This window comes from Terrapene carolina, unplaced genomic scaffold, assembly GCF_002925995.2.
Source record: "Terrapene carolina triunguis isolate 2854851 unplaced genomic scaffold, T_m_triunguis-2.0 Scaffold633, whole genome shotgun sequence".
NCBI lineage: Eukaryota > Metazoa > Chordata > Testudines > Emydidae > Terrapene > Terrapene triunguis.
This window is the reverse complement of record NW_020664984.1, coordinates 1,286,765-1,300,326: the sequence shown is the minus strand read 5'-3', so window position 1 is coordinate 1,300,326 and position 13,562 is coordinate 1,286,765. Positions and strand designations below refer to the sequence as shown.

The 13,562-nt window shown below is 45.2% G+C and overlaps 1 protein-coding gene across 1 annotated transcript in view; it reads right to left on the bottom strand.

The window, feature by feature from the left end:
• Positions 1-13,346, bottom strand: part of SFXN5 (sideroflexin 5) — a 166,938-nt gene extending 153,592 nt beyond the window's left edge. Inside the window, exon 1 of the mRNA XM_026659548.1 lies at positions 13,277-13,346. Within this exon, the coding sequence (XP_026515333.1) occupies positions 13,277-13,333 (57 nt within the window). The 5' untranslated portion in view covers positions 13,334-13,346. The remainder of the gene's footprint in view (positions 1-13,276) is intronic.
• Between the last annotated feature and the right edge of the window lie 216 nt (positions 13,347-13,562).

The following is a 13,562-nucleotide window of genomic DNA, read 5'->3' as shown; positions in this document are numbered from 1 at the left end:
GCAAGAGTATTTTATGTTTTATCTCACTTCTCTGTTTGTATGCTGTGAAACATCCTTTGCTTTAAAGGAGATAGTCAACTACTCACCAAAGTTCACCCCAGGCAGACTGACAACTCCCAGCCATCCACCCCACCCCCGCTCTTAGTCAAGGAATCCAAAGAAAGAGGAAAAAGAAGGATAAGGTCTAAGTTGGCTCCTGAGCTTGGTCTCCACTTTCTATTCTATTCGAGGCAGGGCTGTTAGTGCTGCGGCCTATAGCTCAGATTACCTGACACTTTATTGTAAAACCCTGTGTTCAGTTGTTCATAACTTTGCCAACCTTTAACCATTTGGACTGACGTTTTCCATGGCAGGTGGATGCCTCAGACTGATTAACAATTCAGCAGTTTTTCAGAATGAGGTTAGGGGAAAAACAGGCTGTTTAATCCACGTTAAAAAATTCTTACAACAGTTTCGATGAGAAGCTCTAGCACCGCCAGGCTTTGGAGCAGGGTCTTGAAATATGGCAGGGAGCTTGCCCGGATGTCAGGGATGTGCTTTTTGACAACCCCATGAAAGTCTGCCACGTGTAGCCAAGCTGTAAGCCTCTCAAAATCACAGTTCACCCATACTCAGTAGAAAGTTGTTACAAATTGACAGAGAAATTCTCCAAACAGTCCATCTGCCCTGGGCCTGCTCCAGCCCGGGGCCACAAGGGCTGACTAAGACTTTCTCATGTAATTGCACGCCCCATCTGCTATGGGCTGCTGTAGTGCTAAGCTCAAAAACTGAAAGCAGGGAAGCTGTCTCTTCTGTGCTCTTAATGCCCTACCTAAGTCAAGGAGAGCTGTGCTCTTAACACAAATTGCTATAAAATGCTAAACTCTCTAGGGGAAAAAAAAATCAGGTCATAAATATCACAAATTGGGCACCCAAAATTAATGGGCACATTTGACCTTAATCTCTCTGTGCCTCAGTTCCCCATCTGTAAAACAAATAATAATGCCACCTCACCTCAGAAGGGTGGTTTGAAGATAAATTCATTGTTTATGAAGCACTTGGAGGCTACCATGATGAGCACCATATAAGAGCCCATGATGAAGTTAATATTTCTATTTTCAGAGCAGGGTTTGAATAGTGTGCAGCAGATAAGGCCCGGGGCCACACACTGACCATTTAGGATAAAACACAATATTGAATAGCTGCTCGTTAAGGGAGCACCACCCTTCCTGTGCACTGAATGAGGCCAGAGTGCTATGGAAAAATAGATTATGATCATGTAATTAAAGAGTATTGTAAGACATACACACGAGAGGGGCAAATTAAGGTTGCAGAGGCAACATTAATTCTAGCATTTCCTAATTGTAGAGTGCTTAGACTTTACAACGTTAACTTTATTTTAAAGTCTATATAGGTTCTTAGACATCCTCATCACCATAGTATGAGTGCTTTGAAGTAGTGGATTAACTAACACGACTAACATCTATCATGTGTGGCGCTCTCTCTCACACACATTATCTTATCCTGAAGGCTCTCACTCTGTGCTCTCCTAGTTTTTCCCCACTGCCCCTCCTTTTGGTTTTGTCCAACAAAACTTTAACAAGCAATGGAGACATTCAGAAGAGCCTCAAGATTCAAGAGCCTCAAGATTCAAACACGAACAGGGGAGGTATCTGGACCTGACCTCTCCTTCGCCTTGCAGTTTGTGTTGTTATTTACACCTGTGCTAAGTAAGTGTGAAGTGAAATGCTATCAGATCAGACTGGTAGTGTTTTACACCCACGTTGTGAAGTTGTAACGAGGATACAACCTGCAAGACAGGGGAGAATCAAGCCCTTCCGTGATTGTTGGTTAACATTTGTATCATCCTATACTGAGCATTGTTGTGAAACATATGGTTTTATTGTATAATAAACTACAAGAGACAAAAATCCTGTGTCTACAGAAAGAGGACAGAATAGTCTCTGGTAGATTTGTTTCCCTTGCTCCAAAATGGACTCATTGGCCTGGGGTCATCATCTCCATTTGGTTCATGTAAGCAGGGAACATCCTAATGGTCAGATCCTCAGATTCTGGAGGCTTTAGGCCCATCTGTTTGTAGCTAATTCCTGTCAGAGTATCCCAACCTGACTGATTCCTAATCTATATTTAAAATAAGGAATGAAAATGCATCAGAGCAGAGCTGCAGGCAATCCCTTCTATGGTACTAAGTGTTAAAGAATTGTGCCTTCCTACATTATTTAGAGAGGAGGGGGGCTGGGGAGCCAGCGTTAAGCAGAAATTTCTGCAGCCCTTGAAGGGGGGGGGGGGGGGGGCTCTCCAACTTCATGAAATTCCCAAGATCTATAGGGAAAGTCTGCTGCTCTTCCTGCCTCTCCAGAGTCAGGCTGCCCCGCCTTCCGACCTGCTCCTGTGCCACAGACACCCACAATCCTGAAGAGACTCGAAAGGTCTGGACTGGGAACCAGTTAGAATTAATGCTGACACAAACATCATTGATTCCTGGAGGCATTGCCTCGGGGCTTGCCAGGGGATGAGGCTACGTAGAGCCCCACCCCCAAAATGCGCGCACGCTTCCCGAAATCAGATGCTCTCCCTCTGACAGATGGCTGATCATTTGAGTGGTTTTTCCTGTGCCTTTCATTCCCTCTTCTGAACAATCTGAGGGGGATAATCCAGTCCACATCTCCCCTGACCAAAGGCACAGGCAATGAGAGGGCAACGGCTCTGCTGTCCTGGGCTAAGGCCCGAAACGGAGACTAAGGTTAGTCTACACTAGAAACGCTACAGTGGCACAGCTCTAATGCCTCTGGTGAAGACACTCTATGCCGATGGAGAGAGCTCTCCCGGTGGCATAATAAAACCACCTCCACGAGAGGCAGTAGCTATGTTGGCAGGAGCAGCTCTCCTACCAACACAGCGCTGTCCACACCGGCGCTTAAATCGGTGTAACTTACGTCACTCAGGAGGGTGGCTTATTCACACCCCTGAGCGACATCGGTAATACCGACGTAACCTGTCGTGTAGACAAGCCCTAATTCTCATGAATTTCCTATTATTTGGGGAGGTGGGTTTCCAACAAATAGGATCAGCCACAGTTTTGTGGCAATTAATCTTTCCTAATGAAGTAACATGGGATCTATGGCTACTGCCTGGTTTGCACACAGACGTTAATTTCAATCACATCCCACGTCAATGCCTTGTTAAAGCAAGGGATAGTCATGTACTGCAAGTACAAGCTATGTTATTAGCAAACATTTCACTCTGCTGTCTCTAAACCACATTTCTTCAAACAAGACAACAGCACTAAACCTCATTCACTCCCACGTCCAGGCCAAGTTTTTAAAGAGCAGCTTTGTTAATCAGGCATCTGGAAAAAAAAAAATTTGTAATTGGTGAAAAACACTTCCTCCTCTCTCCTGATTCTCTCCCTCTCACACACACACGAGCTTGGCTCTCTCACAAACCACCAAAATGCTTCAAAAAATTATATTTTTTCATAAAAATAAAACTTGGCTTTGGACAGAGAAGCAACATGAGAAGAAGCATGGTGTTGGTCAGGTTAGAGGACAGGAATTCTAACTCCTAGGCCCAAGTTCTATGGCCAAAGGCTTTGGGAAAAATCACTTTATTTCTCCATGCCTCAGTTTCCCCATGTTTAATATGAAGATAGTCCTTTTCTACTACACAGACTGTTCTGAGGCTTAATTCAGATATATTGGAAAACCGTACGGATGGAAGTTGCTACACAGTGCTGACAGTGGTCTGAAAAAAAGTCAGAGGTCTATCATAATCTGGGAGCAGCAACTTTGCTAAGACAGCACTTAAAGTGCCCCCACACTTTAAACCAGGGGTTCTCACAACAAAAATTTTGGTGGCCTCAGAATGCAGCTACCAATTCTTGCTGGTGGCCACTCTGACAAATTTTCCTACAATACTTAACTGACTTTAGGAAAAACAAATAAATATGCACATATATATGTCCAAATCATTGTAATTGATTTATGTAGAAGGTTTTTGCAGAGTCAATAATAAAAATAATGTACAGTTGTATGTTGTGCCCCGGCCCTGCTGCCTCCCCCGTCCTCCACAAATCCCCCCCTGCCCCCACCCACTCCCCTAATCTTCCCATCATGCCCACAGGACCCGCTACTTCCTTCCCCCTATTGCCCTGAGCTCCCTTCCATGGCCCCTGGAGCACTGCATGAAAAGCTAAGGGATAAGTAGCCAAGAAGTTGTAGGGCATTTTGAAGATTAAAAACCAGTTTTGTTGATCTGTGGTAGTCAAAGAGAGTCTCAGGCATTTTTGGAAATAGAAAAGGTTCCGAGCCACAATTTCTAACAGAGTTATGAAGATTCCAACCAAAGAGCTCCTAAACACCTTTACTTTTAATTATACATTGACATTTAACACTGCTTACTTGCCATACAGCGTTCACTGAATGATGCAACACTTTGCCATCACTTTTATTCACAATTAAACAAGACACTGCATCTCATAAAGAAAACAATGCCTTTTTTCAGTCATTTATTAAGGCCTCAATGCTGCAGCTTTTGAGCAGCCAAAGCTCCCACTTAAGTCAAAGAGACCTTTGGCTGCATTCAGATGGCAAGTGTGGTATTAATTTGATCGGCCCCATCGACATAGGCCACAATTGGTAGTTGTATCTGTTTAGTTTTGTATCTGTAAATAGGTTCAGTGGTCAAATTAGTTCCAACAACAGTACTTTTAAAATATATTGCTGGTTTTATTGTGATCAGTTTTTCAGTTTGAGCCTGAAGTATGTAAACGATCTAATACTGTTCCTCTTAATCTTCCTATCAGACTCTTCAAACATTGACATTAATAAAGCAAATCATTTTAACACATTTACTTGAGACAAAGCACATCAGACATATTTTTCAACAAGATTTCCCTTATTCTTCCCGCCACATTAACTAAAAACCTACTAGTAATTTGGGATTGGTCATTCAAGCTGTGACACCATTTTTACCAGTGAGAAGACTAGGCCTCTGGGAACTTTGATGAAATAATATATAAATAATAAAATAAAATAATAATAATTATAATAATAATGGGGGTTGTTGATTAATCAGTGTTGCTAATGAGCTAAACGGTTACTCTAGTATCTAGTATCTAGCATCCGAAGAAGTGGGTTGTAGCCCACGAAAGCTTGTGCTCTAATAAATTTGTTAGTCTCTAAGGTGCCACAAGTACTCCTGTTCTTTTTGCGGATACAGACTAACACGGCTGCTACTCTGAAATCTAGTATCTTCGACGCAGAGTCCTTGGGAAAGTGAAAGGCCCCTTATGGAAATATGCCACTGCCCTCGTGGCAACCAAGGAACAGCAGGAAAAGCCAAGAGCAAATCCTAACAACACTTTCAAAGTTATACAGTGTGAAAATGCTAGCACACAACATGGCCCAAAATAAGGGGCTCCTGCTGCCACATTAAAGGAGAGAGAAGCCTCAGGCCTGATCTATGCTACAAAATTATGACAGCCTAGCTACGTAGGTCAGGAGTGTGGTAGGGAAAAAAATCACCTCCCCCAGCGAACATAGCTGTGCCTTCAAAACCCCCAGTGTAGACGCAATTATGTCAACAGAAGAGTGCTTTTGCTGGCATAGCTAGTGTCCTTTGGGGAGGAGATGTTTTCCAGCAGAATGACTCTTGGGGGTTTACATTGCTTCTACACTAGGGGGCTCTGTCGGCATAGGCTCTGTAGTGTAGACATGGCCTCAGACCCTGCATGTTCTAAGCAGGAGACATTGCTTGTGCAACAGTGTTATTCGGGCCTCACTCATTACTGCCTCTCCACGGCTCTCTGCAAACACACTCTCTTCCCCACTATTTTGACAGATTCCAAAACTTATAAGAGGTGGTTTGATTTTTGTGTTTCTTTCAGATACCCATCCAATTAACTCTAGTTATGAAAACTCATTAACAGAATCTCCCCATTAACCATACACTATTCACAGCTCCACTGTGTCTTCCGCTTGACTCTACTTTTTCGCCTCTTCACCGCTAGATCGTGTACATTTATTGTTTCCTCCACGTCTCCCTATTTTTTACTCTCTCTCTTCCCCCCTTTTAATTCAAGATTCCCTCCCCTACTTCTCCGATCCTCCAGGGGTTGCATTTGGGTGATAAGATGTTGTGCCTACAGTCAACCAGAAATGAGGATGCGTGGTACTTCTAGCCTCTTTCTGCTGCAATCCCAACATCTCAAAACTCAGATGAAAGTGCAGGCTCAAGTTTGAACTCTGATGTGCTGACTAGACAATAGAGGCAACTTCCCCTTGTATTCTATGTTTTTCCCAGTTCCTACAGAGCAACTCCTGAAGCTCAAGAGGTCTGGAGTATATTGCACCACCTGCAGATAGGAGACACCCCCAGTGGCACCTCAAAGGAGCAGAGTGAAACTGATGAGGACAATCCTTGTCTGTTTCACTCTGTTCCTGCCAGCTCTGCTAGGGATGAACTGCCTGTGGAAGCACAGGCGTGAACCTCCTCTGCCAATCTTGCAGAGTCCATCTGCATATTCTGCAGGGAGGGAGGGATAGCACAGAATTAGAAATTTTATCTAATGGAGTCTGCTGCAACAGAATGATAGGGGTTTGGTGTCCTTCTCCATTCTGACTGCTCTCCCAAACACTCCACAGTCCGCTAGAAAATATCTTTAACCAAAAATACAAGAGGTTTCTTTTATTAATAGGATTATTTCCAAGGGCCTAAAGTTCTGGCTGGCAGATTCCTTAGGAAATGACTGCCTAGATATTTCTCCCATATTTCTACATAAGGAGTAGAGTTTAAAAAGCAAGACACTTGGAAATTTACTTGACCTTCAGCTGGCATCAGGTACCATAAAAGTGTGCATACAGCCTCTGTTTCCCATCTGAGTCTTTTAACAGCTGTTGTAGTAAACAGTTCACTGGAAGAAAACTGAACACCACAAATTTGCTGTGATTAATCGAGGCTATTTTGGTACCAGTTCTCACCAGCCTGAAAGCAGGGTTTAGTTCTGAAAAGTGGCTAGGAATATTAAGTCCTCTATATAGCACAGCAGTTCCTAGGGAGCAAGAGAGTACATTATAGCTCCATTTCAATTAAATCACTGTGCTGTAGGCCATGCGAGATCCAGCTGACTTCAAGATAAGTACAAGAATGAAAATACTTATTACAGGCTCAGGAAATTCAGGAGGAGGAGAGGAGGTTAACAGGCAACTGTAACATTTGACTGTCACCTTAAATTTAAATGAAAGTGAAGACTGACATTTCTTAAACTATATACACTGTAAACGGACTTGTGGGGAACTGGACAGCTCAGAGGATTGGTAATGGAAGACAGGGCTTGCCTACCTGCAGAGTTGTACCAGTTTAACTTAAGGTATCATTTTAAAGTGATTTAATTAAAACAGTGCAGAAGGCTGAGTGGACATGTTTATTCTGGTTTCAGCAAGACTTATTTCAGTTTAGTTTAAATAGATTAGGAAGAAGTTTGAGATAAAACAAATTATGCCATCAACCCAAAATAAGAGTGTCCATGTGGGAAGCTGAACTAATTTAACTAAAATGGTGTAAGACAAGGCCAGATAGCCTTTCATCTCTTGCTCCCTGGTTGCTCCCAGCCCAAGTTGGTAGGTTTCAAACATGGGATTAACATCCTTTGGCCCTGTACACACACACACGCAGCAGCTACTCTGTACCGCAGATACCGATTTTGCTCCACTCAGGTTTGAACTGTGTTTAAACGTGGTTTTAAGCGCGGTCCTTTGGCCAGTGAAGATGGGGCCTCAGGTGCACACAAAGCAAAGCAGCTTGACAGCCAAACACATTTCATAGCACAGGCTTTTAAAACAAGACAAGGTGGTCCTTGAAGAAGACCTCTTCCCTCAATGGCTCTTAAGGAGCCCTAGAGGAGGCAGAAGGCCCTCATTCGCTGAACACTTTCAAAATGGAAAGTGTTAATTTAGGCAGCCTGAATAGGAACTGACCTTTCACATAATGTGTTTGACAGCCCCCAGTTACTTCTGCTTGGCGAAAGATCTACGCCTTATCTAAAATCTTGCCAAGCACGTCTCCACATCTGTTTTGATAGGGGTAATTAATTCACTTTGCAAAGAACAGCAACTGAGAAACCATGTAAAATCAGGATAAGCTTGTCTGCCCCTAATGTTTCAGGTCTATCACTTACTGTGCTTCAATCCTGCAAAGAGAAAGGGGAAATCTCTAGCACCGGGGAAGCCCGGATGTGGCTTCAATTCATTGTGGGTTTCCCTAACAACTTAGGAGATGATTCTAGATCATGCAGAGAGTCTCTTCCTCTCAAGATTCTGTAACTTCTGTATTGCTTCATTTATCTTAAAAAGGGGCTTCTTTTGCCAAAGAGGCCAAATAACCTTGATTTGAAGGCAACTAAGAAAGCTTTGGGTGAGACACTTCATTAGACAGGAAGTTAACCTAATAGTTAAGTTTAGTCTCTAGAAAGCATAGTATGATTCTGTTTTATATGTAACCTTTTGTTTCCATTACACTTACTCATTATCTCTTGAATCTTTGACAATGAACTTACTGTTTTCACTATAAATACATCTCCATGCTGTGGTATTAAGCAAGGAGCTGATCCTGCGTTGAATCATACAAACCGATGTGTGCACTGTTCCCTTGGGGTGAGCGGACCTGGTATTTCTGTGAGCGTTTGGAGACGAAGGGGCTGGACGCTACAGGGGAATGCTTCAAGGGGATTCAGGGACTGGGGTGCACTATTTTTACCCTGCAAAGCAAGGTAAGGGCTGGCATAGCCACCCAAGCACTCTGCTCTTGGCTAACAGGTTGGAGGTGTCAGGGAGCTGATACCCAGTTAAGAACAAGCAAGTCTCCTTCATTTTGAATGCAGAGGGGTAACAAGGTGATTCAAGTCCTGGGTACCCCAGAAACCATCCCAGTGAGAGACTCGGCTGAGAAACATTCACAATCCTGAGGAAAGTAGCTGAAGTGTACAGTAAGTGATTCAGGGGAAATGGGACAGATTTCATCATTTATAATTGTACCAGTGGGCACGGATATTTTCAATAAGAAGTCCTAAATGTTGTGTTAAATCACTTTCTCCAGGCTCTGGGAAACAACGGGGAGAGTGAAACCATCTTACCTCGCATAAACCAATCCCCACGAAATGCAAGTTTTTCTCTCCAAGGTTTTGTTCCTAGCAGGCAGCTTTTCCTTGCTTTTCTCCTCAAGGACAAAGATTCTTAATATAGTGCGACTGAATGTTTCACAGCCCGTGTTTGACTCAGATCTCCTCTTAAAGGGCCACAGGATTGTTTCTAGCCATCATTTCCGTGAAGAAACAAAACAATGTGATCCGAAAGTATTATTATTAGAATTTAGATAGCACCATAAGTCTCCCTGGTGTGTTATAAAACAAGTAAAGATAAAAGTGCCTTATCAATCAGATCCCTACACCAAGGATCTTCTAGACCAGTCCAAATGTAACACAGCAGTGGATGACAATAAACAAAGAATTTGAGAACACACACTCCTTTGGTCAAGTACCAGGGGGCTGAGGGAAAAGCAGGGGGAAGGAGAGGGGATTTCATTGAACAGTTGATATAAAAAGATTGTTTGCTTTTTAAGATACATTACTTTCCCCCCCTACGTTATCATGTTAATTTAGTCCTGGTGAAAAGTGCCAGAATGATTGCCCTGGAAACTGAGAGTATGTCTACACTACAAGCACAAAGTGGCAGCATTGCAGCTTTGCCACTATAGTGTAGACACTTGCTACAGCAACAGAAGGGGTTTTTCCATTGCTGTAGTAAATCCACCCCCCCAAGAGGCGGTTGCTAGGTTGACGGAAGAATTCTTCCGTCAACCTAGTGTTGTCTACACTGGGGCTTAGGTCAGCTTAACTACATCCCTGAACAAAGTAGCTAGGTCAACTTAAGTTTAGTCCTCTAACTTCACAGCAGGGGATAACATGAGCAGCAGCAGCCCCATCAGCTGATGCTGAACTGGAGGGAACTCCAACACAGGCCTTGTCTATACTAGACCTTTCCTTTCCCCCTAGAATTTCCCCTTGCTGATGCAATGGAAGCACTAATGTAGACATGCTGCCAGCATTTTTAACCTTCATGTCATCTATCTAGATCCACTCTAAGCAGGATTATTCGACATGGTGGTTAAAGCAATAGCATCTGGTCTGCATTCGTGCTCTTACTGTTGTTCCAATCCATGGAACTCCACTGGTTAGCAACATGAATAGGAAACACTGGGGAAAAGGTCTAGTCACTTAGCAATGAGAGAAGTCTACATTCCTATTCAAAGCTTGGTCTCTGTCTAGTTGTCACAGAACTTTTGCTGATATAGTAGCTTGTCCACTGGGACGTGGATGAGACCCACAACCTGGACAGACATGTTAAAATGTGTATGTGATTGTTAACGTCCTGCCCCACCCATTCCAGATTTATGTCCTTTTTTTAAACATTGTTACAAATGATGATCACTCCATAATGAACAAAGTGCTCCTGGGTCTGTGCCTGAAGCCCTGCCAAGCCTGGCTAATATCATCTGTGTTGACTGTATAGTGTTTCCTCCTTCTGTCCAGCTAAAGAGCTCTGTCTGGTCAATTTGAACATCCCTTGATTTATTGAGACAAGCAGGTTATTAGCACAATGAAATAGCCCCTCGGTGCACATTATTTCTCACTGTACCTCCCCAAGTCTCCTGACTCCCTGTCCAGTGCCTTAACCACAAGCCCACTCTTCCTTCAGTAGATAGACAGGTAAGTAGTAAGGTAGGTTTGCTTCCCAAATTTTGGCACCAAGCAACTAAACTTTACATTATGTCTCTGTAGGGTGACCAGACAGCAAATGTGAAAAATCGGGACAGGGGGTGGGGGGTAATAGAAGCCTCTATAAGAAAAAGACCCCAAAATCGGGACTGTCCCTATAAAATCGGGACATCTGGTCCCCCTATGTCTCTGAGTCCCCAAAAGCAGATAGGCTGCCTTTGTTCCAGGGAAGCTGCCATATACAATTAGCAAGTCAACTGGCTGGCAACTTTGCTGTCACACTATGATCCTGTCCAGATCTCAGCAGGATAGTGAAAACGTCTCCTTGGAAGCCTTATGGCCTTTATGACAAATTCCCAATAATCTGGTGTGGGAAGGGAGGAGGGATGGAGGAATCACATTAACAAGCAAACTCTTGTGATTAACTTTTTGATTGTTAGCTAGAAGCACGTGAATTGAAAACCAGTTCTGTCATCTCAGTCCAGTGCTCTCATGTTCACTTCAGTGAAAGAAACCAACAATCATCGGAGCAGATTACATAAACTGCCACCATCCCAAAGAACTAGAGTATGTGGTTATATTTCACTGGACAAGATTTGGGCAAGGTCTTTGTGGGCCAAGCCATGGCCAAGAATGGTCCACGCAACAAAATCCCCACAATCTCTTAATGCAGGAGCAGCCAGAAGGTAGAACGGAATTGGGGGCCTAACAGCTCCAAAACTTGCACTCGGTTTTCATGACTCTACATTTCATTTCAGGCCACAATCTCTGTCAGCATTAGACCTAACTCACTCTCTCTGCTTAGATATGAAAATTTCAAAAGGAAGGGCATGTTGACCAAACCAAAGTCTACTGTGCACATCTACAAGTTTCCTAACCACCAGTATTTACCTAACTCGTGTAGTCTCTGGAGCAGTTACAATATCGCACACATGCGGAAAGAAAGCATTTTTAGACATAAATCCTTTATTTGACAAACCATAACAGGGATCATGCAAGTAAGTAATTAGACTGTTAAATGGCCATTTGAGTCAATAGACAAGAGAAGCTACTTCAGAGCTGTTACAAGTAGTTATTTTAGGTGGGATCAAAATTCTTCCCTACCCTTCCTGGAGAGAATCCAGAAAACTCTGCAGAATGTTCATCGTATCAGGTCTTGCCTTCACTAGGCTCCCTAAGGAAGTTTCCTCTCTTTTATGCTGATGCAGCTGGAGGTGGAACAGCTAGTGCAGACAAGTTGTCAGCAATTTTATCACTTTTTCTAGACTTGCTCTGGGCAGAGATAGCTGACATGATGATGAAGATGCCTGTGCCCTATCTATCGACACTACTGCTCCCACCACTGCAGCTGTGTCAGTGCTAGCGCACTGGCTGGCGATTTCCCAACTAACCTCCCTCTGCATACACAGCTCATTGCACCGCTGTGTTGAACTTCAACCCATGCAATATAAAAATAAAGAAATCAACAGACCGATCACACGGAAACACTGGCAAACATTCTAGCAAAGGAGTGTGTTTTAAACTCATGCGGGAGAAATAAAACGTAATTGCATTCTATAATAATCCGCGCCTTAAAGGAAAAGCCTCACTATTGTGAAATTAACGGCCTTATATAGAGATTTGTGCCTAAGCGGATTTTTATTACATCCAATATTTACTTTACTGAACTTCCCCCATATTTAAAAAAAAAGAGGACGCTAAGCTATGAAATGTGTTTCCGCCTTTCAAAATAACCTGATTCTTGTCTCTGATGCAAAAGAGAAGTCGGATCCATCTCAAAGTTGTTCTCCCCTAGATGGGACTCAAAAGCTCCTTTATGGATAATGAAATTATGAGCAGCCACGGGGCAGCAGGGCTCAGCAGGGCAACCCTCCCACACCCGGGGGCAGCCGCTGCCGGATTTCACAGGAGGAGAAAGGCACAGGTGTGCAGAGCATGGCCAAGGGGAGAGCCTGATGCTGCTCTCGCCCCTGACGAGCCTGTGTTGGCATCCACACCCCGTGCCAAGGGGGTGTGAGCGTGCTGCCCCACGCACTCCGGGGCACGGGGCAAGCCCTGTCGGCAGCTAGTCCCCTGCCCCACCGCAGCGGAGCGGCAGGTGGCGATTCTGCTTCCCACGCAGGGCCGAGAGGGGGCCCCCTCGTCCAGCAACCGCCCCGGGGCATACACGGCCCCGCAGCCCCGTCCGCGCGCATCCCAGCCCACGCGGGGGCTCGAACCCCCCCGCACGCGCCGCATCCCGCCGCCACGGACCCCGCGGCCGAGCCGCGAGGGGGCGGGGCGCAGAGGCAGTGACAGCGCGGAGAACCAATAGGAGTGGAGGTCACCCGCCAATCAGCGCGCGGGACGGGATGACGCCGGCAGAGGGAGGCGGCCGTTCCCACCGGCAGCTCCTCGTCCCGGCACGGGGCGCCCCTGACAACCCTTCCCCCCCCCCCCCCCGTCTCGGGACACCCCGACACGGCCCCGCCCCCGCCCCTCACGCGCGCATAATGGCGGCCGTACCTGCTCGAAGCGGGGCTTCCCCAGCTGGAAAAGGGGATACTCCGCCGGCTCCGCCATTCCCCTCACGCCCCGCAAGCGCCACCACTTTAAACGGCCTCCTCCGCCGCCGGGTCCGGCCCCTCGCCTCGCCGCCGCTGCTATTGGACGCGGCCAACCGCAGCCCCCGCGGGGCATGCTGGGGGATGGAGTTTTTCCCCCGCCGACGAGAGGCATGATGGGAAATGTAGTTTTAGCGGGCGGGGAGCAAGGCCTCATGGGAAATGTAGTCGCAGCCTGGTGCGGCATG